Genomic DNA, 27,230 nt, shown 5'->3' with positions numbered 1-27,230 from the left:
GCACAGGCTGAACAGAGTCTGACTCGAAAGGAGGCCAGGAAACACCCACTGGAAAAAAAAAATCATCTTTATTATTCCTATGAGGGGAACAACAACCACACTGCAGCCAGGGGGGAGTAGAAGCTGGCCAGGAGCTGTGTTGCTTCTCCCACCTGGGAGGCCAGAGCAGTGCCAGCAGCAGCTGTGCCCCTGGCACCTGCCCATGGAGCACTCCTGGTCCTGCTCCCAGCCCCAGGCTGGCACACCAGGCACTGTGGCTGTGACTGAAATCAGGAGCAGCACCACGCACAGCCCACAGTGCCTGCCTCGCTGCCAGGCAGGGTGTTCCAGCCCTGGGACAGGGCAATGCTGCTTCCATAACACCTCCTTCATTCAGGCCAGGGTGGCCCCAGAGTGATGGAGGGCTGGGGCCAGGGGATGTCATCCCTGCCGTGGACTCTCCCCCAGCTCTGCCATGGCAGCATGAGCAGGGAGGGGGTGAAGCTGCCTCCGTGTCCCCACCCAGCACCAAGCCTTGCAGGGGCACCAGAGCCAACATGAACAGTTGCTGCTGTGCTCAGGGCACTGCCAGCCCATCCTCCCAGCTAAAAGCATCCCCCCTTTCTCTTCCCTCCCTGGGACAGTCCCTGCTGCTGGGATTCCCCCTGCATGGTGCCCTGGCATTGGCTGGCTCTGCTGCCCACCAGGATGTTCCCAGGGTGCAATCCCTCCCTGGCAGCAACTCCACAGGACTCCAAGGTGTCAGAGCAGGCCTGCTGGCTGCTGACTAATAAAAGCACACATCTTTAAGATCCAGGGAAATTCTTAGTAACATGATGCACCATTATTCTGAACAACAACATTAGGCAAAGGAAAGAAATTGAACAGGAATAAATGAGTCAGTCACAAGGAAAAAAATGAAAACCCAACCCAAAAAAATATAACCCAACCCCTGACAATGCAATCACTGGGAGGGAATCAGCCCCCCTTGCCATAAATATTAATTATGTGCAATTGTGTGTAGTACTATAGTGCAAATAGCTCTGCATTGATCATGGGGCAGCTCCCAAGGGGCTGCCCCAGGTGACACAGGGACTAGTTAAGGACAGACAAGAATCAACACAGATTTCCAACAAACAAACAAAAAAAACCCCAACCCAGTCATTGGGAAACTCCAAAAAGGAGCTGCCTCCTCCAACTGGGCCCAGGCAAGGCTGGGCAATGCTGGTGCCCAGCAGCATCCTGGAGCCAGGCAGGGGCAGGACAGGGCCTTTGCTCCTGCCTGCTGCTGGCACAGCCTGGTCAGGGGCAGAGGGGATGAGGAGGCAGATGCAGGACAGATGTGGTCAGGTTGGAGCTGTGTGGGGTGTAAAGAGGTGAGCTCAGCAGGACATGGGCACAGTGAGGGCATCATCGCTGGCTTCAAGCTGGTCCTGTGGCTGCACTGCACAGTGTGGGGCCGTGCTGCTAGCACAGCCCCTGCATGGGCACAGCACTGAGGCCAGCAGCATCCCTGGGCACCCTGTGACACTTCATACACATCCCACAGAGCACAGCCAAGACCCTGCAGCACCTCTCCCTCAACCCACAGCGTCCCCAGGGACCTTGTGGCACCTCTCACCCGTCCCTGCAGTGTCCCTGGGCACCCCTCACTGCCCCCAGCTCTGGCTCCCAGCCCTGCCCATCACGTGCTGTTCTGAGGCCGAGCTCTGGGCACTGCTCCATGGCTACCTCTCACCCAGAGCCAGCTCCTGGCACCACAGCTCCCCCTGCACAGCTGGGGCCAGAGCCAGCTCCTCGAGCCACGCTTGGCAAGCTTTCCCTAGCGCTTAAAGGAGACAGAGCCTCCTCTTTCCATGCCAGGCAGGTGCCAGACAGGAGCTGAGCTGTCCCCCCCTGGCTGCACACAAAGTGCTCCCAGGGGTGATCCCAGCACATCCTGCTGCCCCAAGGACAGTTTGGATCTGAGCTATGTGACAGCCTCCTGCTAAACCACGAGCAACCACCAAACAACACAGGGACATGCGGGTGAGGAGCGCGGGGCGCGTCCCGCTGGGTGTGAGTGAGAGCAGGGAGGAGGGAGCACAGGGGATCCTCCTCTGCCATCCCAAGTCCAACGCCCCTCTCCACCCATCCAGGCTCTCCCGGGTTTTTGGGTGGAGTTTTTTGCTGTATGGATGAAGAAGGCTGGAGAGTGGCAGTGTCACATGCGCACACACACGCACACCCACGCACCCCGGAGCCAGAGCTGCCATCCCCTCACCCTCGCTGGGAAGGTTTACATTGATACAGTATTTAAGACACGCTGATATATAAATTACTGTCTCTATATATACTATGTATAGGCTGAGGGCCAGTCCGTGCCAGGGCACCAGGGGCTCATTTCCCTCTGTCCTCTGTGTAGTGCTGGAAGCGAGTGAAGCTCATGAAGACCTGCTCCAGGGAGATCTGGCTCACCGAGTAGTCCTCCAAGCGATATTTCTCTTTGGCTTTCTCCAGGGCCCCAAAGACCTGCAAGGGAGGGCAGGGACAGGAGGCAGCGTGACTTCGGTGTGGGGGGACTCCCAGGACCAGAGGGGAGCCCCAGGCTGTGACAGGGAGCACCCACTGTGACAGGGAACTCCCACTGTGACAGGGAACTCCCACTGTGACAGGGAACCTCCCAGCTGTGGCAGGGAAAGCAGAGAAAGCTTTGCTCTCCAGGGAGACCCAGGAAAATGACACCTTCCCTGGCAGGAGAGTGAGGGGAAGCCAGGAGCATCTGACACCATTTTAAAACATATGCTATGGATATGATTGTTTTACACAATTATATGTGATAAATGCACACATATATACATATATACAAATACATACATAGAGATACATGTATATATGTATTTATATATATACACACACAGATATCTGGGTTTGAATCCCTGCCCAAGGCTTCTGCTAACACATTATATATATAAAATATTTACATAATATAGAAATAACAGGATACTATATACACTATACATAACTATCTGTATCTAGCATACACATAATTTTTATATTGAGCTACATGTGATATACATATTGATAAACTCACTCTCTAGTTTTTATATAATCCTATACATAGTTTTAATATAATCTGTATACTATGTACTCTCTCTATATATACTCTATAGACTATACTATATACTTGATATAGAGTATATAGAGTATATAATCTTATAGAGTATTACCTATACCACATACCCTATTGAGTATATATTATATATTGTATAAATACAATTAAAGTATATGATATACACTACATCCAGTGCATGTAATATACAGATATATACATATATATATACATATATATATATATACACTTAGATCTGAATATGAAAACTATCTATATACTATGAGTATCTCTCTATGTATTCACATATAGATAATGTACATGTAGACAGTATATACAGAGAGCTATACTAGGTATGCTCTATACCTAACCCTGTATTCTGTATGCAGAGGGTTACATACTGTATCTGTACTGTGGGGTTTTATTGGTGTCCCTGGGCTAGGACCCCTCAGGATCAGTGGCTGGGGAGAGCCACTGCCCACAGCCTCAGTGGGACCACACTGAAGCACTGCCAGGGGGTTCCTGGGGCTGAGGGGCAGGAGCAGGGAGCAGTCAGCACGGGGAAGCTGTGCCCACCCATGCCAGGTTTCCACAGTGTAATGCAGCGTGGGGAGGATGCACCACCAAAAGCAAAGCACCAAGAACATGGGAAGGGGCAGGAGAAGGGTTCCCAGCGCCCCCTTACCTGTGCCCAGCTGAGGTTCTTGTTGGTCAAGTGGTAATGCACCATGCCCTGGTGCTCATGCTTCAGGACACTGCCTGGGGAATGGAGCAGGGAGAGGCTCTGCGTTAGGGAAGGTGCTGCAGTTCACACCCAGCACCTGCCCCTGCTCCGCGGGCAACCACTCCAGCAGCTCACGGTACCTGGGAAAGTCTTCTCCACGAAGGCCTTGAAGGCCTGCAGCTCACCCTCCTCCTCGCTCCGGGTTTTGGCCAGCAAGGTGTATCCACTACCAAACTTGCTTTTGAGGTGCTGGGGGCTGCCCAGGCACTTGAACTGCCCATTCACCATGATGGCCAGTCGTGTGCACAGTGCCTCGCACTCCTCCATGCTGCAGGAAGGAGAGGACTCGTTCAGAGAATCCCAGGATGGGTTGGGCTGGAAGGAACCTTAAAGCTCATCTTGTTCTACCCCCTGCCACGGACATGGACACCTTCCACTAGAACAGACTGCTCCAAGCCCAGTCCAGCATGCCCCCAGAGATGGAGCAGCCACAGCTTCTCTGGGCATGTAAGCACCAGACACAAGCAGAAGCTTCTGGGAAGCGGCTGGAGGTTTTGAGGAGGGACTGAAGCTCTGGACTCTTTGAGGAGGGAGATTTGGGTCGAGCCAGCCACTGGCTGCAGGCAGTGTATGCCCACCCACCAGGCCCTGGAGGTGTGTCCCATCCCTCGGATCCCACCACTCTCCCTGATCTCTTATGCCAAGCCCTGCCCAGCCAGGTGTCACCTGTGGGAGGTGAAGATGATGGATTTGCCACACTCCCGTGTCCGTGTCACTGCGTCCCAGAGCAAGCGCCGGGCCACGGGGTCCATGCCAGTGGAGGGCTCGTCCAGGAAGATCACAGGGGGGCCACCAATGAGGGCAATGCCAGCACTCAGCTTCCGCTTGTTCCCACCGCTGCAGAGGAATCACAGAACCATTAGGGTTGGAAACAACCTGCGAGATCACCAAGCTCAGCTGAAAACGGGAGCAAGGAATGGGGACAGAGCCCCAGTAGGAGCACAGGAGCAGCACACCAGAGGAGGGACAGCAGTTTGGCCAGGCCTGCTCTCACCTGTAGGTCCTGACGAGCTTGTCGGCGTGCGGCTCCAGGAGCAGCCCCCGCAGCATGTTCTCCACGCAGCTGCCGATGTAGCGCTCGGGGATGCCGCGCAGCCGCGCGTACATGCTCAGCGTCTCGCGGCCCGTCATGTGCTCCAGCAGGGCGTCAAACTGCGGGCAGTACCCGATCCTCTGCTGCACCTGTGGCCCAGAGCAGCACAGGGCAATCAGCTCACGGGCAGGGCTCCGAGCCAGGGCTGCCTGGGCGCCCACGGGCCCTGCTGCTCCTCTCAGAGTGATGGAACTGAGCCGCAGCTCTGAAACCGTGGGGAAAATGAGAGGGAAATGCCCCCTGGAGCAGCTGGGCTGACAGGGATGGACAGATGTGTCTCTGGACAGCAGCTAGTGGGCTCACAATGCCTTTGCCAAGCTGGTTCCTCAGTGTGAGGGACCATCTTGGGGTGCCCAGGCTCTCAGAAGAAGGAAAATGCTGGAGGGCTGGTACCTCCCCCATGTCCTGCTCACTTGCAGGGACAAGAGCATGAGAGAAGGCAGTTTCAGGGAAGGAAGCAATTTGGGGCATGCTCTCAAAGAATGTTCTTCATGTCTGACCTTGCCTGGGATCCCAATTCATTTAAGAGTCGGACTTGATGGTCCTTGTGGGTCCCTTCCAAATCAGAGTACTCTGTGAAGTCTGGGACAGTGGTAGAGGAAGGACTGGACTGAAAGTCTAACCCCTGCTCATCTCTTCCTCTCCCAAAGGAAGTGGGCAATTCCCAGCAAGGACACCCCTAGCAGAGCTCTGGAAAGGTTTGATACACTCATTTTAGAGACCATCCTCCAATATTTTCCACATTTCCAGCTATGGAGGTAAAACCCTTTGATGAAGGGTTTGCTACCCTCATCAGGTTTGGTCACCATTTGTATCACATCTGTAATCCCAGTGGAGAGGAAACTGCTTCCTCATGGCCAGATAATGGAGAGCTGAGCCAGCCAAGGACACAATGTCCCTGGGATATTTATTGTCCCTGTCTCTGGAACTGCAACCATGTCCTCTTGGAGGCACCTGCAAGGTGGCTCAGCCCAGGCAAACACAGGATGGTCTGCAACACCACCCTCGCCCCTGCAGCCTTGGGTACCTTCTTGATGTTGGCCAGAATGCTGTGGCCATCCACAAAGGCGTCCCCCGATGTGATGCTCTCGTCACCCGTCAGCATCTTGAAGGTGGTGGTTTTGCCCGCTCCATTGAAGCCAAGGAGACCAAAGCACTCCCCTTTGCTGACAGCCAAGGAGATCCTGTCCACTGCCAGCAGGGACTCCCGGCTGTCATAGACCTGGAGGAGCCACACACGAGCCACATGTCACTGCCTGATGGCATGGCAAGGCCCGGGAGGACACGGCTCAGATGGCAGCAGGATGCTCTGGTCACCCTGCCTCACCTTGGTCAGCTCCTTGATGACCAGAGGGCTGCTGAGAGACGACAGCAGTTCTGGTGGTGACTCCAAAACCTTCTTCCTCTCATCTGCCACGTCCCTGTCCTCTGGCAGCACAGACACCCTGTTCAGCAGGGCCACCTGAACACAGGGGGAAGACACACTCTGTGTCACCTGGCTGCTGGGGGATGAATGGGTTCCTCCAGTGTCCCCAACCCTGGGAGGATCCATCCCTCTGGAGATGCCTCACTCCCTTTGCCAATCCACACACTTAACAGGAGTGGCTCCTCCAAGCTCCAGGGATGCTCCCTGGAAGATGATGTAGGTGATGAGGGCCCATCTCCAGCTCACAGGGACTCCTGGGCTGGGCTTGGAGGGCACAGCTCCCTCCCACGTGCTTCACTCACCCATTTTCGCCGCCTGCAGATGCCACAGACCAGAGTTCTCAGTCTCCAGAGAAGGTTTGTCTCAATGAGGAAGAGGAGGAAGAGGAAGGAGAAACCCTGGATGGCCAAGGAGGTCAGGTACCGCCCAATCCCAGGGGTTTCCCAGGAAAAGTAGTTCATCTGATAACTGATATCTGAGGAAAGATGGAACAAAATCAACTCCAGGATCAATCCACACTTTGGGGAGGGGCAGATAAACTCCAGAGGAAGCTGTGAGCCCAAAGCTTTGCCAGGCTTATCTTCATCCCACACTGGCTCCCTGCCCACAGCTCTTCCCAATGCTTCCCACAGGAGGATTTGCGTCTGGAAGGGATCTGGCAGAAGATGCCCACTGGAGGCAGGCTGAGGACACCAATCTTGGGATTGGGATTTCTTCACTCATCTCTGAAACTTCCCCTAGCACACATTTTTCCTCCAAATCATGAGTAAGGTGATCCAGTTAAGGAATTTTTTCCTATGTATGTCCTAATATGCTGCCTAGTTTTTGCTCTAAAATGGTACCTGCAGCTACTGCCCAGGCAGAGGCCCCATGACAGTGCCCAGTTCCACCATCCACCCCACACAACCCCCCAGTGATGCTGTGGGGGCTGGCCAGGTGAGGATGTAGAGACTCACTGAAGGCCTTGCAGATGAAGATGGCTTCAACAGAGGAGGTGCAGAACTGAATGAACTCATAGTTCTGGTAGAAGTCACTGATGCACTGGCCCAAGCAGTAATTGGGTAAGATGAGAAAAACTTTATCCAGGGTTTTGGAGAGGTCCACCAAGCCTAGTTCTGAAAGAGAGCAGGTGGATCAATGAATTAGAGACTGCTGGTTTGGGAGAAGAAACCTTGATACTTGAAAAGCTCTGAAGTTTAGAGAGAAACCAAACATATTTTGTCACATTTAATGAGTGAGAATGGACTGTTGCAGTGTTTTATGGCTATTGTGGGACCAGCCCTGGGGTCAGAGAGCCCTTCTGGGGGCTGGACCTTATTGGTGATGGCTGGGCAGGTAGAGGGCAGTGACCCACCTGGGATGCTCATGATGGTGACGGCGAGGAAGGTGGCGGTGCCAGAGAGGATGTTGAAGATGGTCAGACGGGTGTAGGCCGTGGCTGCCACCGAGAAGAAGAAGCTGAGGAGGTACATGAGGGGGATGATGGCCCAGCCATAAAGGAGGAAGATCAGCATCACATCAACGAGGTGGCTGTCTTGGGTGAAGGCTTGCACGTTGAAGGCTTGGAATATCACCTGGGGCACAGCAATGCGGGGAGAAGGTACATTTGGCTTGACCTCAGGCGATGTCTCCTTGTCCCAGTGGCCCAGGGTAACATCAGCACTGCACTGACCCAGACAGCTCCTCATGGATGGGACCCACCAGCAACCCATGGCTGTCCCCAGGGGAGGCCCTTTCTGCAGACTGGAATGCAGAAGAGATCTGGGGAATTCCTCTCCAACATCTCATGGATTTAACATTTTCTAGTCCCAGCAGCAAGAGGGAGGACAAAGCACACTGCCAGAGGACAAAGGACACTGCCCCAGCTGGTTGGCCGTGGTCCAGCTCCCAGCAGGACCAAGGGACAGCTTTCTAGTGGGTCCTTTCTACAGAGACATTGCCAGTGGCCCTGTCCTTCTCCCTGCACCCACACACATCCCTGAGGAGCAGAGCCCAGCATCCCAATAACGGGGAGGGCATTGGGGTGCCAGGGGTGACTCACCAACATCAGAGCGCAAGGGATGAGGAAGTTGATGATGTCCCAGAGCAGGGCAGAAAGCCAGAAGTTGACCACGTACACGCCGCTGACGAACTGGACGTGCTTGGCCTTGATGGCGCGTTCGCTGACCAGCAGCAGCGCGAAGGTGCTGGCGAGAGAGGCCATCCCATACAGCAGGTTGATAGCAATGGCAAAGCCAGTCTGGCCTCTGTGGGGACAGGGGGACACGTTAGGGCAGGGACACCTCAGCCAACCAATGCTGAGGCTACACAAGGACAGCACAGAATCATAGAGTAGTCTCAGTTAGACAGGACCCACAGGGATCATCCAGCCCAGCTCCTGGTCCTGCACAGACACCCCAACAATCCCATCCTGTGCGCCCCTGAAAGTGTTGTCCAAATGCTCCTGGAGCTCTGGCAGCCTTGAGACCAGGACCATTCCCTGGGGAGCATGGTCAGTGCCCCAACACCCTCTGGGGGAAGAACCTTTCCTTGATTTCCAGCCTAACCCTTCCCTGACACGGCTTCAGCCGTTCCTTTGGGTCCTGTCTCTGGTCACAGAGAGCAGAGATCAGCACCTGCCCCTCTGCTGCCACTCTTGAGAAAACTGTGGCCAGCACACCCACACTGGGCTCCTTGAAGAGACTACACTTGGCCAACATGCTGAAGACACACTCAAGGGAGTCAATCACCCCCCAGGCACAGCCCACCCTGCACACCACAAACCTCCACACTGCCTTAGCGAGGTCCCAGACATGGCCCCTCTGGTCTAGGTGTGGTTCAGAGGCCCTGGATGTGGGTTTTGTGAAGAGCATGGCCACATGGCCTCCACTACTATGGCCACCCAGGAAAACTAACCCCAGCCAGTATCTCGAGGGGAACAGCCAACTCTGAGATGTGCATGGGATGACATGGCTGCCCAGCTCAGCAGGGAAGTCATCTGCACAGCTTTGCCCCCCTGACTTCCTGAGTGCAATCACAGATGCATTTGGGTCTGAGAAGCTCCAGCCTGGCTTCTTCACTGACTCCAGCACAACCAGGCCAACCTGCACCCATGGGAGCCCTAGCAGGAAAGCGAGCCCTGTGCCGTCACCACACGTACTCCATGAGCTGGTCCTTGGCCTTCTCGGTGATGTTGCGGGGCTGGGGGTAGTTGGTGACGGTGATGGAGGCGTTGGGGCCTGCCAGCACCCTGAGGATGGCGCTGTCAGCCAGCATGAGGGCGGTGGCCGGGGAGTGGTAGGCCTGGTTGTTGAAGAGCGCCGTGACCAGCGTGCGGTTCCCCGCGGCCTCGAAGGAGGCGGCTGCAATGTAGTGCTCGTTGAAGGCTCCTCCCTCCTCGGAGGCTCTGGAGATGAGGTACTCCTCCAGCCCACCTGCCAAACACCACCGCTGTTACGGGCGGGTCCATCACACCACTGTTAACTGAGGACAACTGGAAAAGACCCCAAGCAGACTCAGCCCTGGTGGCCCACCCTAGTCCTCATCACAGAAACACAGATACATAGAATCTCATGAGTTGGAAAGGACCCACAAGGATAATCAAGTCCAATTTCTGGCCCTGCATAGAACATCCCAACAATGCCACCATGTGCTTGAGAGTGTTATCCAAAGCTCCTTGAGCTCTGGGAGCACTGGGGCCGCGACCATTCCCTGGGGAGTCTGCTCCAGTGGCCACAAACATGGGGTTGTGGAGAAGACAGCTCTGCTCAGATGAGGAGAGGTCCTGCCAATGACGCGACACTCCCACGCAGGAAAGAAAAGCATCAGATATGGCACAGCTGGGATCTAAACCACCCACACCAGTGGCCCTGGACACCCCACCAGGCACCACCTGCTCCAGGGGCACTCTCTGAGCCCTCACCCAGCACCTCCAGTGGCGACTGATGCTGGGCATCCAGCAGCTCCGTGTACTGCTCCGCCAGCCTCTGCGGCAGCCCCGCGGCGCCCGACACCGAGAAAGGCACGATGGTCTGGCCGTAGGGCTCCAGTGTCAGCCGCAGCTGGGACGAGTCCCGCGGGCCCGGGAAGGTCTTGGCCACGATGAGGGCAAAGGCAGTGAAGATCAGAGGCACAAGGAACTGCGCCGCCACCATCTTCCAGTTGCGCCAGCTGTACATGGCCCGCTTCATGAACATGGCGTAGAACTGCTGGCAGCACAGGTAGAACTGCGAGGGGAGAGGCCGGGTCACGGTGAGCCCTGCCAGCTGGGGACACGTCACCCCATGCAGCTGATGTGAAAGTGACCCCAAACCACCGCCATCCTTTATGCACCTGCCAGCCTGCAGCAGAGTCTGCTCTCCAGCTAAGTCTATAAAGGGATTAGCAGGGCAGCTGCCCAGCTCCAGCTCATCCAGCTCCATGGCTTCCAAACGAGTCACAGTCACTTTGAGATCTCAGGTGTTAAAAGCAGCTTTAGCCATGACCTTTACCTTCCTCCACCTCCCAGCAGCTGAGGCTCCCAAACAGGATTACTGCAGGGCTACCGGGTGAGCACCTGCGAGTGCCCCGCCCAGCCCCTGCCAACACCTTCTGTGCTTTTCAAACCCAGCAACATCCTCCTCCCCCTCTGCCTTTGAGACGTGCCCTTGGGAAGACAAGGGACATTGATCACAGGCGCTGAGGCAGCGGGGCATGAAGGGCTGCCAGGGAACTGGAACACGAGCCTAGCGAGGGAAGGAAGATGGATTTCCTCATCTTCCTTCTGGAAAACCCCAACGATAGAACAACAGCAGGTGGAAAACCACATTGGATCACCTTGAAGAGCAACTTGGATCCCAAGATTAATATAAAGAGTAACCCTATCAACCCTAAAAATCATTTTTCTTAATGATGCAGATTCCAACTTGAACTTTCAATTTGATTGTGGTTCCAAACCACATGCAACAAGAGCAACTGTGGGGGAGGCTCCACCTGGTAGCCCTACTTCAAGCCCCTCCCTTCACACATCATCTCCCCATTCCTGCTGCACTGACCCCCCAGCACTCACCCCGGTGTTGAGCTTGATGCTGGAGCAGTCCTCAGTAATGAGCGCCCCGCTGTCGTCCGTCATGTCTGTCATGCCACTCAGGCTGCTGGAGTCATCCATGGCCCAGTCGTTGGAGCGCCTCTCGTGCTGGTACTGCAGAGCAGGCAGCTGGATGGCCTGGATATCCATGCTGGAGTCCACGAGCTTCCCAACCCTGTGCCAGGAGGGAAAGCAGGTGATGAAACAGATCCAGGCAGGATACAGCTCTTCTGAGCTGGGAAAGCCAAAGACCAGAGACCAAAGCCAACGAGTGCCCCGGAGGGCTGTGCTGGCCATCACCAAAGCACGTGGGCACTGGTCACCCCTGCGCCTACCTGAGGAACACCTCCTCCATGGTGGTGACCGAGGCGCCGTAGCTGGCGATGCCCAGCTCCTCCCGCCTCTGCTCCAGCTCTGTGAACAGGGCCTCAAACCTGAGCAGAGAAGGGAGACATCAGACACTGACACTCGTGGGAGGGGGCACTCAGGGGTAAAGACCCTCTGGGTATCAGTCCTGCTGCTGGCTGGAGTCTTGCATCCACCCCCAGAGTGACCTTGGCACTGAGCACACCGCTGTCCCCCAGGGCAGACTTTGGGCTCCACTGGCTGTTCTTGCCTCAGCTATCACAGAATCATGGAAACACAAAAGGGTTTGAGTTTGGAATGGACCTTACTGACCATCCCCTTCCACCTCCTGCTTCCACTATCCCAGGGTGCTCCAAACCATATCCACTGGCTTTGGGCACTGCCAGGGATCCAGGGGCAGCCACAGCTGCTCTGGGCACCCTGTGCCAGGGCCTGCCCACCCTCACAGGGAACAATTCCCAATTCCCAATATCCCATCCAGCCCTGCCCTCTGGCAGTGGGAGCCATTCCCTGTGTCCTGTCCCTCCATCCCTTGTCCCCAGTCCCTCTGCAGCTCTCCTGGAGCCCCTTCAGGCCCTGGCAGGGGCTCTGAGGTGTCCCTGGAGCTTCTCCTCTCCAGGTGAGCATCCCCAGCTCTCCCAGCCTGGCTCCAGCCCTTGGAGCATCCCTGTGGCCTCCCTGGACTTGCTCCAGGAGCTCCACATCCTCCTGCTGGTGCCTCCAGACTGGGAGGGAGCACTGCAGGAGAGGTCTCACGAGAACAGAGCAGAAGGAGACAATCAGCTCCCCTGACCTCCTGGGTCTGTAGATCTGATTTCAGAGCCAGAACATCCTGCCTTGTGTGTGCCACCCTCAGCACTACAGGAGGAACTGAATCCCATTTTCCACGACCAGTGCTGATGCAGGGAGCAGCTCCCCTTTCCAGCAAGCCTGTGAGACAGTGTGTGAAGAGAAGGGACCCCCCAGGGAGGGGCAGCAGAGGACAATGCCATTACCTGTGGGTGCTCTCCTTGGGCAGGATGAAGGACAGCTCTGCCCCGGCGTTGCTCTCCATGGTGGCGTTGGGCACGTACTGGCAGATGAGGCGGGAGATCTCGCCCAGGTTGCAGTAGGGCTCCTTCACCATCACCATGTGATACCCAGCCCCTGATGGGAGCCACGAGAGAAGGGAGAGGAGGGTCAATCCCAGCCTGGGCAGGGGGCTGGGACAGAGAGGGATGCACAGGCACCGCTCTGCACCGGACACGGACACGATGCAAGAGCAAACGTGGGGATGGGCCACAGGAGAGGCTGAACAGCAGGATGGGGAGCACCAGCCATCAGGCAAGGAGCAATGGATGCCCTCCCTGCTCTCTATACCTCTCCTGCTCCTCCCTGGCCAGGAGAGCACACGGAGCACAGCCTGCTCTGCTCCCATACCGTATTTGCGCTTGAGGAAGAGCGAGGAGCCGCAGCACTGCAGCTCGCCCTTGGCCATGATGGCTATGCGGTCCCCCAGCAGGTCTGCCTCGTCCATGAAGTGAGTGGTCAGCAGGATGGTCCTGTTGCTCCTCTGCTGCTGCAGGAGATCCCACGTGGCTCTGCGGGAGGCTGGGTCCATCCCCGAGGTCGGCTCGTCCAGCATCACCACCTGCACTCAGGAGAGGGGAGCAGGTCAGAAAGGGCTGGGGGAGGCCCAGCAGCACGGGAGGGACAACCTCAGGGCCCAGGAGAAACCTCACAGCAATGATCTTGGGGAGCAGCTGCCAGACAGCAGAGCCTCAGGGCATGGCCCTCAGAGTGGGGGTGCTCCTGCCCGCTCCCCGCTGTCCCTGCTTCTCCCACTGGCTCAGGGCAGATGAGGAACAGCCTGGGAGCCACCCCAAGGAGCTGCAGTGGCCCAGGTGTGAGGGGGACCCAGCAAAGGCACCTGCCTTGGAGTCCCCGATGAGGGCGATGCCGATGGACAGCTTGCGCTTCATGCCCCCAGACAGGGCCTTGCTCAGCGAGCGGCGCTTGTCCTCCAGGCCCAGGATCCTCAGGATGTGGGTGATCTCCTCAGGACACTTGGAGGCTGGGTACCCCTTCAGCTGCCAGACAGGGGAAGGGAGGGGTGAGCCCACCTGCAGGGCTGCCAAACCCCCCCACACTCCCGGCTCCACACTCAGACAGGAAAGTGGGGAAGCAGAGCTGGACTCCTGCCCACCCCTGCAGGAGCTGGCACAGCTGGCAGGGGTGGCTCCATGGAGTTATGCTGACTGAGACCCTGCACTCCTCCACCAGCCTGCAGATGAGGTGGGAAGGGGATGCAAGGGCTGTTCTGCTTATCATGGAATCATGGAACAGTTTGGGTTGGAAGGGTCCTATAAGATCATTTAGGCCAACTGCCCCGCCTTGGGCAGGGACACCTTCCACTATCCCAGGCTGCTCCAGCCCCATCCAACCTGGACTTGGACACCTTCAGGGATCCAGGGGCAGCCACAGCTTCTGTAGGTAACCTGTGCCAGGGCCTCATCACCCTCACAGGGAAGAATTTCTTCTATATATCCCATTCAACCCTGCCCCCTCTCAGTGTAAAACCATTCCCCATTGTCTTGTCATTCCAGGCCCTTGTCCAAAATCCCTCTCCTGGAATCTCTGTAGTCACGGCGAGAGGCTCCAAGGTCACCCTGGAGCCTTCTCTTCTCCAGGTGAACACCCCCAGCCTGGCTCCAGAGCAGAGGTGTTCTACCCTCTGACCATTTTGGACCCACCTGATATATCTCACCCCCAGAAGCCCAGGTGCCTCCCCAAGGGCTGTCCCCCTGCTCAGTGCCAGGCTCACCCCTGCATAGAAGTGGAGGTGCTCTTCCACTGTCAAGTTGTCGAAGAGGACGTCGTGCTGGGGGCACAGCCCCAGGCTGCGGCGGATCAGCACCATGTCCTGGGAGATCTCGTAGCCATTGATGTAGGCCTGCCCGCCCGTCGGGGAGTGCAGACCTGTGGGGAGCTCAGGGTGACCCCAGTGCAAGGAGACAGTGGAAATGTGGAGGGTCCTGATGAGCATCCCCCCCCCCACCAGTTTTCTGCCAAAAACCAGAGCAGGTCTGTCTCGTGCTCAGCCTGGGGGACAGCAGCTTCCTCCTGCTACAGGACGGGCTGCAGGGCACCCACAGGTGGGAACTGGCCCCCAGTGCAGACAGGAGAGGAACAGGCAGGTCAAAGACGGTTCTGAGCCGTGCAGAGAGCCAGGCAGGGCCAGGGCAGAGTTCCAGGAAGGTCCCGTGAGCCCCCTGAGCTGCCAGGAGCAGCTCAGAGCAATAGAGAGCAGAAGGGCACAATCAAAGGTCATCGTGTCCCTTGTGCCAAAATAGGTATCCTGGAGCCCAGCAGATCAAGAATGACAAACAGCAGATCCACCTTATCTGTGTTACCATGGCAAAGCCTACAGAGAGCAATCCTGGACAGCAGTCTCTTCTCACAGCTCTCCAGCACAAAACCTGGCTGCCATTTCACCCACTGGCTGATCCCACTCTTGTGGAGGGCTGAGCAGGGACCCCCATGCTCCTTCTGTGCCCCTCTCACTACCCTGGCACTCCTAGCCAATGCCTCAGGAAACTGAAGGTGCTCCAAGGAGATCAAAAACCCCTCCCCACCCTCAGAGACAGGGTCTGGCTCTTGTTCAAGGGTAAAGCCATCAGCTCCTGCAGCAGGAAACTCCTACCTGTGAGCATGGATAGAGTGGTGGTCTTCCCAGCACCGTTGTGTCCCAACAGGACAGTGATCTGCCCCTCGTACATGTTCACTGTCAAGTCCTTCACTGCCTCTTTTGTCTTGTTTCCCACTTTGAAGACCTGTGGAGATCAAGTCCATGAGTTGGTGCTGTGCTTCAGGCAAGTGCCTCAGCTCCACCCAGCAGGCAAAGCCTGGGATGCTCACGGGGTGTTACCAGGAGACAACAGGTCTAATTCAGGTTAAATTCAGCTGCCAACAAGTTAAATACAGATGTCACTGCACCTCTAAGTACACAGCACTTCATCCCACCACAAAATGCAGCCAGCTCTGGGGAAGAGCCATACCCAGCCCCAGGGCAGCACAAGGACACAGAAGCTGCCTGCAGGCAACAGATTTTACAAAACCAACATTATGGTGTGCTTGTGCCCTGCTGGGCAGTCAGTACCTTGGACAGGTGCTTTATTTTGATGCCTGACACGAGGTCAGCTGGCTCCTCCTCAATGTACTGACTCTTCAGGGCTTTCTCAGGGTCCTCCTCCTCCTCTTTCTCTTTCCCCACAACAGTCCTGGGCCGCCCACACCAGTACGAGGGCTGATGGAGGAAGGGAGAGACAGAAATCAGGCACAGGCAGAGCCCATCTCTTCATCCCAGCCTTGGCCACCCCCCTCCTCCCACTGACATCTCCCAAGGATCTCCCAGACTGCTCTCCTCGGCCTGGGAATTACCAAGCAGAACATCTTCAGCAGCAGGGCTGACACGATGGAACAGCTCCTCCTGCCCTCCCCCATCTCTCCCTTACAGCAGGGCTGCCTGTGCTTACACAGCAGCTCTTCCCCATCTTCATCCCCATGGAAAAAATTCCACTGAGAAGTAAAATCACTCAGGCAGAATCATCCTGCCCAGGAGAGCCCATGGATGACCATCCCCTCCAAAGCTCCTGAAAAACACTAAATACAGCCTGGGGTCCAGCTGCTGCAGTCACAGCCCCTTTTTTTTACATGGCTCTCTAGGAATGAAACTAAGTGTTTGGGACCTTAAATCCTGGTGGGAATAACAATTCAATAACTCCTGGATGCAAAATCAGCTTTTGTCAATGACTGCATCTCTGTTTCCCCAGTCTGACTGCAAGAGGGAGTGAGATGCTGGCGTGAAACCACTCTAGGATGAGGAATTTGGAAGGGAGAAGGAAAAGCCTCTCTATCAAATAACAAAGGATCCATCTCCAGTATGCAAACAGAACAGATTCTCCCTGCAGCCATGTAGCTGCAGTGCCCACGCAGCTGCAGCTGCAGAGGGTGATGCCAAGTGTTTGGCTTGGCAGAGCGAGGGTGGCTCAGCTGAGGGGTGACACCCACCCCTGGCATGTGGCAGCTGGCAGTGACACACAGGTCAGCCATGCCCGCCTGCATGGCAGTGCTCAGGGGTGTCAAATAGCTGCATCTGGCTCCTCCCACCTGGGGTTTCTCTCCAATGCCTTTGCTGGGGCCTGGAGACATTTAAAAACACCCTTCCATGCCAGGAAGTGCTGGGAGAGAGCTCTAAAGCCAACATGACCTTCATCCACAGTAAAAATCAACAGCTGCATCAGCCTTTAGTGAGGACATGCTGCAGGCCCTGTGATTTTGGAGGCCAGATGGTGCCACCCTTGGCCATCTGTCTGGCCTAATGCACGGCACAGCAGTGGTGACTGTCCCCAGGGATGCCCCTCCAGCCCAGGGAGGGGTGCAAGCAGTGCTCACCGTGAGGAAGAAGTACCAGGGCTGTGGCACACCGTACTCCCCAGGGAACACAGCCTCCACGTACCAGGCCACCACACCATACAGCACCGAGTCCAGCAGCAGCATCCCCAGCACCTGGGCCAAGGTGAAGTTGTCATCCACGCTGACAGGCTTCATGAGGTCCCTCCACTGTATGCCAGTCCCTGCAAGGCACATGGGACACTGCTCCCTCTGCATCCCCAGGAGGGCCATCTTCTCCAGGACTGGCAGAGAGCAGCCCCTCTGCCAGCTCACTGCTCCCTAACCAGGAGCCCCTGCACAGCTCTGTGATCCTCTGCAGATGGAGGGAAAACAGACACTGACCCCTCGAGGCTCCCCACCCCACCATGATCCTTCCATGGCATTCTCTGCCACTGCCTGGGAAGAAATGATCCCTTCTCCAGCATCACCCCTCCAATCACTACTGCCACACCTAGTAAATGCATGGCTCTGCATGGAACCAACAAATTTAAATTAAATTTTAAATTACATAAATTAATTCTTTTAAATTAAAGAAATTAAGGATATATATTGTGAAGGAGGAAATGCAATGGTTCCCATCCATTAGAACAGAATTCTTCTGGTAATTAAAGTGAGGATTGCACAGCCCAGGGGCACAGGCACAAGTTCAGAGAGCCCTGGTATGGGAGCAATCAGCTCTAGTAAGAAGGAAATTGCTTCTTCTGTCCAACGTCTCTCCACCAAGGCAGTGGCACCCCACCACATACGAGGCTGACAGGAAGGGGATGCTGCTCTCCCCAGGAACACATGGCCCTGCTCACCTTTCCCTTCAAACATGCCAATGAGCTGCGCCCCCATGGCCATGGCCACGTTGGAGATGAGGCAGGACGCCAGCTTCTGGCTGTGGGACATCAGGTCGTAGCGGGGCGAGATGAAGAAGTAGGGGATGTAGGAGAAGAAGTAGAGGAAGCCACCAGCAGCAGCTGCAACGTTTGCTGCCAGCACAGGGAAAAGCAGGAGGGAGAACGTCAGGGTGAGGCCACCCAGCACTGCTCAGCAGCTTCCCACCCAGGGACTTTCCTGATTTGGGCACTAAGCACGGTTATGTAGGGGCAGCACAGGGACACGCCCACATCCCAGCAAGGCAGGAGCCTGACCCCAGCCCCAGCCCCATGGTGGGCAGCTCCAGAAGCCTCTGCCCATCCCAGAGCAGAGTCCGGGGCCAAGCCAGCCAGATGAGGCCCTGAGACAGGAGCTGGTACCAGGGAATGCTCTGGGTTGGAAGGGGCATTAAAGACCACCTTGTCCCACCCCCTGCCATGGGAAGGGACACCTTCCCCTATTCCAAGTTGCTCCAAACCCCATCCAACCTGGTCTTGAACAGTGCCAGGGATGGGGCAGCCACAGCTGCTCTGGGCACCCTGTGCCAGGGCCTGCCCACCCTCACAGGGAACAATTCTTCATTCCCAATATCCCATCCATCCCTGCCCTCTGGCAGTGGGAGCCATTCCCTGTGTCCTGTCCCTCCATCCCTTGTCCCCAGTCCCTCTGCAGCTCTCCTGGAGCCCCTTCAGGCCCTGGCAGGGGCTCTGAGGTGTCCCTGGAGCTTCTCCTCTCCAGGTGAGCACCCCCAGCTCTCCCAGCCTGGCTCCAGAGCAGAGGGGCTCCAGGCCTTGGACCTGCTCTGGTTTGGGAAGCAACAGTACCCACATCCCTTTCCACACACTGTGCAGAAAATGCAGCCAAAAATGGGAAGAAACGCCCCCTCCACAAGTCCCAGTGTCAGTAACAAAAGGAGGCAGCGCAGGGGGACTCACCTCGTGAGAAGAAGGTGCTCACCATGAAGTTGAAGGAGATGGAGGAGATGGAGAAGACAGCGAGGAAGGTGAACACCAGGGTGGGGTCACTGTTGGTGAGCACTGCTCCCTGTTCGCTCACCTGCCAAGAAAATCTTGTGAAGCCCAGAGCTGCTGGAGCCAGCTGTGGTGTCAGCAGCACAGACCTGATGTTCTCCAAGTGCTGGAGACCATCTCAGGTGGGTGAGGACACCCAGAAACTCCCAGACCCCTCCAGAGAGTGGAAACGCAGGTTGCCTTCATGTGGTGCAGGATCTAAGGGGCAGGGGATACCCTGGCCAACACCCAGAGAGTCCCCTCCTGCTTCCCCTGGTGTGGGCACATGCAGAGGGGAGAGCTCGAGGAGCTGCAGAGGCTGTGGGAGCAGGGTGGCCCTGCTCTGCATGCAGTGTCCCTGGAGCTCCCATCCCCACCTGCCTCTGGGGGGACTGACCCTGCCATGAATGCAGCTGTGGCCAGCACTGCTCATTTCAGTCCAGGAAACCCAAACTCCAGTCTTTGGAGGAGCCCTGGGACACCAGGACAGTCCCATGGCAGAGTGGCCCTGTCATCCCTGTGCCTTGCCAGCACAGAGTTTGTGGCCTGGGGACAGACGCTCACCTTGACACAGAAGAGCACGGTGACGAAGAACACGGACACCAGGAGGAAGAGGAAGAACATGAGGAACCAGGCACTCCAGTGCAACCAGTTGCTGAGGCCCATCATGTGCATGTACTCCTGTGGGAGGTCACAGTGTCACCCACAGCTGCACCCACACTCCCTGGGCACAGACAGGGCAAGGCACAGGTGGCTTTCCCTCGTGGAACAAGCAAAGAGGAGGTGGCAGCCCCAGGTACCAGCAGAGTGGTCCTGCACAGCCACCAGCATGGTGTGGTGTCCCCCACCTCCCCAGACAAGGGCTGTCACACTGGAGGAGTTCCCAGAGAGCTGAGCTGAGCCCAAAACCCAGAGCAGGGTGCCAGTGGTGCCACCAGGGCCACCCAGCACAGGGCAGGACAGCCAGTGCCTGGGGGAAGCCAAGCCCTGCTGTTGTAAGCACGTGGCCGAGCTCCAGCCGCCCCCACAGCACACGCACAACGGGTTTCTACATGCAAAAGGCAAAAACCTTCCTTCAAACAGGCTGAACTCTTGAATCCACAAGCTGTGGAACCCAGGCATGTTGCCCTCTCTCCCAGCCCTGGAGAAACACCATCCCTGTGGTCCAGCAGCCCGGGCTGCATGGCAAGGAGAGCCCAGCCTCCTCATGGCAGCAGGATTAGCAACATTCTTCCCTGGGGCTCGCTAATCCGCTGCCATCCCCCCATCCTGCTCACTGGCTCTACACCCAGCAAGGATTTTGTTCCTAATCTAAAGGCATCATCCATTGGGGAAAGCTGCAGAGGGAGGGGAGCACATCCCAGCTCTCACCTTCAGCTTCTTCTCCTTCTCGTGGACGACGGCGCGGACGATGTTGAGCGAGGTGTAGGTGAAGCTGAGCATGAGCAGCAGGGGCAGCTGGTTCTGGATGGCCAGGAGGAAGAGGTCGTTGACGTAGGCTGGGAAGGGGAAGCGCTGCACCACCACCGTGATGTTCTCCAGCAGGCTGGCAGAGCTGGCACCGCCGTGGTACTGCATGATAGCCCTGTCCACCGCGTGCTGCACCGCCAGGAACCCCTCCCGGAGATAACCTGCACAGCAAGAGCCACACCAGGAATAGACATGGGGCTGGGGCTGGAGGGACAAACAGCCCTTGTGGGAAGGGGAACAGGGACTAAATCTGGAGTGCAGAGGAAAAGCAATATAAGCATCACTGACACATGGGGGGCTGGGGAAGGACTGATACCACAGCAAATTCACTGAATCACTGGTTTGGCCTGGAAGGGAGCTTGAAGTTTATCTTGTTCTACATCCTGCCACGGGCAGGGTAACCTTCCACTAGACCCAACCAGGATCTTGCATAACCATCATTTAGGAGGAGCTGCCAGGAAAACTCTGTTCATGGTTGCTGTCCTGCAAGATGGTTGCGACTTTGTTATGGGGAGATTCTCTGTCACCACCAACCTCCACAAGTCACTGGGCTTGTGTTTCTCCTCTTTTTCTTTGTAAACCAGAAGAATAGGCAATACTACACAGGTTGCAGTCAGAAGTATATCCTGTGACTCACACATGTGGTGTTAATTTTTGTGCATTAGAAAACACTGCAAATATTTCAATTTCCCAACAGCAACTCCCAAGTGGGAAGGGACCCACAAGGATCATGAGGCCAACTCCTGGCCCTGCACAGACACCCCAACAATCCCACCCTGGGCATCCCTGGCAGCGCTGTCCAAGCTCTCCTGGAGCTCTGGCAGCCCTGGGGCTGTGCCCATTCCCTGGGGAGCCTGGGCAGTGCCAGCACCCTCTGGGGGAAGAGCTTTTCCCTAATCAAAACCTCTCTCGACACAGCTTTAGATAACAAAATCAACTTAAAATAGTTTATTTTTAAGTGGAATTGCTGCCAAATGTTACCTGAACAGGAACTTAAGTTCTCTTACAAAACCCCAAATGAACATTTTGAAAGTCAGTGGGCTAAAATGACCCACAGAGAGAGAAGATAACAGTGGAATTATGAGATTGGGAACTTTGTTTGATATTAACTCATGTACTGAGCAAACACTCTGCTTTATTTACACACTGTGAGCAAAACCTGTTCGCCCACTTCCTTGCCCTCACTCTCCCTGGACACTGAAATCGAATACAGAGGGAGAAATCCCACTGAGGGAAATATTTCCTTTGCCACCACAGGAGGAGTTCCCAAAAATCCAGTCCTGAGCCAGCAGCAGCTCCAACAATGTCCCTGCTGGCTCATGCTCTGCCAGTGGTTTGGCTGCCCTTAACCATACCATAGAACTGCTCTATTTACTTTTCAAGTACTTAAGCAGTACAATAAACACAGGGCAGTTTGGATAGTGATATAAAATTTCCATTAAAAATTGAAATGGGAAAAAAATTAAATTTTAAAATGATTCATGCACATTAAAATGTATTCTAATCCAACCCTGCGCAGCAGAGGTGCCCAGAGGCCAAGCAGTGCCCATGAAGTCACACAATAAAATTTAAATAAAGGATAGCTATAATATAACAAATATAACAAAATTCTAACTATAGTCCAATTGCATCTAAGCAATGAATAATAATTCAACAAAATAAAGACATATTAATATAAAAATAATAAATTATTTATAATTAATATATAAATAAATATTAAGAAGCTCTACAGTAAATAATTAATATTTAAATATTAATTTAGAATTGTGTCATTATTTGATGAATTGTTTATCTATGCACAAAACTGAATACAAACATCTATAGAAAAGCATAACCATTTAACTATTTATATATTCATAAAGATTTATATGTAAATTTTAACATTTTAATATATATAAATATTTAATTGCTTGTATATATAAAATAAATATATGCTTATAACAAACAAATATTTAATTGTTCACCTTATACAGATAATAAATTTAGTGTTGATATAAATAATAATTCATTATACTTAACTGAATTTAATGATTTCTTTTAAAGGCACCTATTTCTTAAAAAGCTCATAGCCTGCCAGGTGCTGTAGGAAGGTGACCCCAGGTCCTGGGCCGTGCTCACCTGGCGTGCCCCCATCAGCAAACTTGGCCTCGCGGGGCCCGGGCAGCTGGAAGAGCGGGAAGAGGTAACTGGTGTGCCAGTCCCGGTCCAGGTTGGGGTTCAGCCCCGTCTGCTCGCTCCGCGGGGCGTTCCTGGGGCTGTACTTGAAGCGCAGCTCATACTCCACCTGCACGGAGGGTTGGAGCTGGGTGGCACAGGCCCAGGTGACACCCGGCTGGGGGAGGCTGTCCCACTGTGCCCTGGCTCACCAATGGGTGGGACAGGCCCAGGTGACACCTGGCTGGGGGATGCTGTCCCACCTTCCCTGGCTCACTGGAGGGTGGCCAGGCCCAGGTGTCACCTGGCTGGGGGAGGCTGTCCCACCTTCCCTGGCTCACTGGAGGGTGGCACAGACCTGGGTGACACCCGGCTGGGGGATGCTGTCCCACTGTGCCCTGGCTCACCAATGGGTGGGACAGGCCCAGGTGACACCTGGCTGGGGGAGGCTGTCCCACCTTCCCTGGCTCACTGGAGGGTGGCCAGGCCCAGGTGTCACCTGGCTGGGGGAGGCTGTCCCACCTTCCCTGGCTCACTGGAGGGTGGCCAGGCCCGGGTGACACCCGGCTGGGGGATGCTGTCCCACCTGCCCTGGCTCACCTGGAGGGGCAGCGGGGCCGAGCTGTGCGGGAAACGGTGCCGGAACACGACGGCGGCCAGGACGCTGCCCGAGCGGTTGTCCAGCCTGACGTACTCCTCAAAGTCCCGCTCCGAGGGGAAGCCCTGAGCTGTGGGGCAGAAAGAGGAGATGCAGGGACAGGACACAGCAAGGCACCATGCACTGCTGCTCAGCCAGCCCCAGGAGCATCGCTGGGTCCAGGACAGGAGGGATGTGCCCTGACTGCTGACAGACACGGGGGAGTTACATAGGATACTGCCCTCTATCCTGGGCACGCAGACATTCCTCCTCCTTGAGAGCAGGAGTCAGCTTTCCCACAGAAAATTCTAACAGCTTGGAACACCAAGTGCTAAAATTTTCTGTGCCAAAAGATTTCCAAAAATACTCTTTCACAGGGAAATGCTGCCACCTTCTTTAACTGTTTTAGGGTGATATTTTTCAAGACGGAAACTGCAATAAAATGAGACCAAAAAGCAACCCCAAATCCTGTCATTTTACTGAAAAAAAAACCAAAAACCATCAAACGGTAGCCTTGAAGTTCAGCAAAAAATGGTGTTCCAGGAGCACAAGGATTCAGAATCAGTCACAGAATGGTTTGGGCTGGAAGGGACATGAAAGACCATCCAGTTCCAAGACCCTGCCATGGGCAGGGACACCTGCCACTGGACTAGGCTGCCCAGAGTAAAGACTCACAGCAATTTCTGGGGTGGAAGGAGCAGCCCCAGCCCTGCTCACCTCTGATGTTGATGGGCAGAGCTCTCTCCACCGCCTCGGCGATGCTCCGGACGGCGCTGCTGTTGGAGGGGACGTAGGCCAGCTCCCAGGGGTTGCTGGCATGCTGGGAGGAGAAGAAGCTGGGCAGCTCATCCACAGACTGGCTGGGGTAGAGGGTGGCGTTGGGGTGGCTGACGGAGTGCACGCGGTGCCGCAGCGCGATCAGGATGGCGGCGAAGAGCAGCGGCAGGCACACCTCGATCAGCGTCACCAGGATCTGCCTCTTCTGCAGCCCAGGGGAGACACAAACATGGGACAAGGATATAAAATACACACATCCAGACAACTACCATCAGTGTGTATCTGTAGACAGATACCAATAGTACACTCTCCCTCTCTCTCTCTCTCTCAAGAGATAAAAATGAAGATGCAAACACAGAAGGTAGATGAGACAGTCATCAGGTTCAGGGCATGAGAACACCAAGGAGCAGTAGCGTTCTTGCATTCCACAAGGTTTCACAACCTGGGTTTTTCCAGAGGCCAGGAATGACACTGTGCTGGTTCCCACATCCTTCAGGGCTCTCCAGCCAAGGGATCCCCCGCCCTAAGCACTGCTCCAGCTCAAAGCAGCCTCCACCAAAGCCTTCCTCACACACCGCTGGGCTGAATGACCCAGGCTTGTGCTTTGCTCCTTCCCTGTGCCCTGGGGCTCTGCTGTGCAGCAACACTGCTGGAACCAGTGCAACTTTTCCTGCTGGAGCTGAGTTGCTCCAGGCAGCTGGATGTTGGATCTGCATCCCAGGATGGGGCCCAGCAGAGCCAAGCACACCCATGGGCATACCCAAGCCACTCCTGCACTACACACAGTGGCTCTTTTATTTTTCTTTTTTTTTTTTTTTTTAATTGAGATTCAAGCAACTGGAGAATGAACTCCAGCGCTGCACTCTGGACCTTCATGCATCAATTCCCCCAGGGCTATCTCTCCTGCACAATGCCTCCTAGCCAGTGACAGCCCCCACCAACACAGGTCCATTAGCATCCAACCCAGGTCAATTAGCATTTCAAACGGTGTCCCAGGGGAACTGTGGCCATCGAGCAACCTGATCTTGTGGGAAGTGTCCCTGCCCATGGCAGGGCAGTGGGATGGATGGTCCCTTCCAATCCAAACCATTCTGGGATTCTGTGGTTTCCTCCTGCAAACGGAACTGCCTTCACCCCAGGCCAGGCTCAAGAGTAGCACAGCACACTCAGCCTCAGCAGTGACAGCTCAGAGGTGTCCCTGCCCACAGAGGTTCATGGCTGCTCAGAGCATGTGCCTGCAGCAGCAGCATTAACCTTTTCTGAGACCTCTGGCTAATTTGGGCTTCACAAGACACGGGGATTTTGCACCCTCCCCCTTTGCCGGGCTGGAAAGAGGAGCTCCAAGAGCTTAAGTGTCACAACTTTGCTGTCTCAGCAACTGGATTTTATGCAGCAGCTGGTGGGCAGGCTCAGGTGGGCAGAGTCTCCAGTGGGGCAGGTAGGGAGCCCTGAATGCAGCCTGGGAAGGGAGACAGCCCTGCAGGAGCCAGGGTGAACAGGATATTGGACAGTTTGTGAGGAAATGATAAGGGGACTACCATTACCCTGGCTCTCAGCACCCACTGTCAAAGCCCAAAACACCTCTTGGGGATTCCCCTGGCAGGAAGAGTCTACTCCAGCCACAGCCAGCCCCAGCAGCACAGGCAGGAAGCAGAAGTTTCAGGCAGGCAGAGAAAAAGGAGCTTTCCCAAAGCCACGCTCATAAAAGCAAACGCTGCAGATGTCTGATGGGTTTATAATGCAGCCCTGGCAGCCCAGCTGCCTCCCACTGATTTACTATGGCACTAAACCTCTCCCTGTCTCCTGGGCTGCCTTCAGAACAGCTCTGCCTCCCTGAACTTGCAGGCTCACACACATTCACCAGCTCTGCAGCAGAAGTCATTCAAGTCTCTATTCCAGAGGTGCCAGGGATACTCATCCATAATCACCACAAGCAGCTCTGGAGAGCCACTGTCCTCTCAGCGGGCTGGGGGTGATTTGGGAGCTCTGTTTCTTTATCAGGAACAGGACTTTTAGCTGTACCCTGGCACAGCAGACCTGAGTCAGCTTGTGGCCTTGGAAAAGACACTGAGATGTATCCCCACCCTGGAGCACACCCAGAAAACAACAATTTTCCCCTGCAGAGGGGATGGGGGATGCTCCTGGCTGCAAATCAGCCCTGCTGCCAGTCCCTTTTGTCCTCTCCAAGGCCAGTTCCCTGTTCTGTGCTGCCAGAAGGCCGAGTGCAGCCAGCACTTCCCTCTTCCTTTGGGTTATTTTTACAGCAACGCTGTGCCGAGCTGCAGACGGTAACTGAAAGTGTAAAGCCAGGCTGCAGCCATCCCTGCTCCCTCCTCTTCCTCCACACTCTGCCAGGGCTGGCTCTGGGTCCCAATGGAGCCACAGAATCCACCCAGGAACACCTAAAGGGGCTGTGACCTGGGCCAGCACCAGGCAGGACCCTGCGGTCCCCAGATCCCTCAGTGCCACCCAGCTGTCATGGTGGGAGGTGGCTGGCAGGGGGTGCCAGTGGTTCGATATTTTTAAGACCCCTAAAAGCTGCTCCTGAGAGTGGTAGAAAGCAATGGAGAAGAAGAACCCCAGGGTTCCAGTGGGTTTTGGAGGCACCAGGACTTCCAGAGGAGGTTGTGCAATGAGACAGCTCAGAAAACCCCACTGTCACAGGATGGGCGTGGGTTACCCAGTCCCAGGAGAAAGGAGGGCAGGCTGGGGAGCCAGGGACAAGGAAACTGAGGACAGAGCACAGCCCCTAAGGTCACACAGCCCAGCACAAAAGACATCACGTGCACAAATAACCCAGTTCTCCTCCTAGAGATGCCCTGTGTCCACAGGGGAGGTTTCCTGACGAAGCCAGAGGCTGGGCAAGCTCTGATGTGCCCCCATTTAGCAGTGCCAGAAGCAGCCCCCGGGTGCAGTGCCAGCCTACCTGCAGGATGTAGTTCTTCCAGAGCAGCAGCCTGAACTGCCTGAGCAGAACCATCCTCCCATCAGAAGAGGCCCAGCGCAGGACCCTGGAGGAGAGAGAGGAGAGAGCTGTGAGTGCCAGCTGCTGGTGGAGCTGGGCACAGGAGGGCAGCATCCCACACCCCACACAGCCCAGGGCAG

General features: G+C 55.5%; 1 protein-coding gene across 1 annotated transcript; it reads right to left on the bottom strand.

Annotated features, from left to right (window-relative positions):
* Positions 1-48: 48 nt before the first annotated feature.
* On the bottom strand, positions 49-27,230 carry ABCA3 (ATP binding cassette subfamily A member 3). The gene is made up of 30 exons (XM_058815717.1): positions 27,052-27,230; positions 24,066-24,330; positions 23,312-23,439; positions 22,676-22,841; positions 20,459-20,718; positions 19,652-19,768; positions 19,013-19,133; positions 18,017-18,190; positions 17,217-17,398; positions 15,922-16,068; positions 15,466-15,595; positions 14,587-14,741; positions 13,697-13,852; positions 13,203-13,413; positions 12,779-12,929; positions 11,753-11,851; positions 11,400-11,592; positions 10,275-10,578; positions 9,513-9,786; positions 8,415-8,619; positions 7,728-7,947; positions 7,330-7,488; positions 6,676-6,848; positions 6,275-6,409; positions 5,975-6,169; positions 4,849-5,036; positions 4,521-4,691; positions 3,935-4,122; positions 3,756-3,829; positions 49-2,490 (listed from the first exon to the last, which is right to left on the bottom strand). Exons 1-30 carry the CDS (start codon positions 27,202-27,204, stop codon positions 2,359-2,361), a joined length of 5,226 nt encoding a protein of 1,741 aa, XP_058671700.1. The 5' UTR covers positions 27,205-27,230; the 3' UTR covers positions 49-2,358.

The sequence above is a fragment of the Ammospiza caudacuta genome, chromosome 17 (assembly GCF_027887145.1).
Source record: "Ammospiza caudacuta isolate bAmmCau1 chromosome 17, bAmmCau1.pri, whole genome shotgun sequence".
Classification (NCBI taxonomy): Eukaryota; Metazoa; Chordata; class Aves; order Passeriformes; family Passerellidae; genus Ammospiza; species Ammospiza caudacuta.
This window is presented reverse-complemented; position numbering and strand designations above follow the sequence as displayed.

Coding starts and splice junctions, on each gene's coding strand:
- ABCA3 (XM_058815717.1), bottom strand. CDS start 27,204: ATGCTGCCCTCCTGTGCCCAGCTCCACCAGCAGCTGGCACTCACAGCT. Junction 24,331..27,051: donor GGAAGAACTACATCCTGCAG/GTAGGCTGGCAC, acceptor CCTGGGCTGCAG/AAGAGGCAGATCCTGGTGAC. Junction 15,596..15,921: donor AAATAAAGCACCTGTCCAAG/GTACTGACTGCC, acceptor TGATCTCCACAG/GTCTTCAAAGTGGGAAACAA.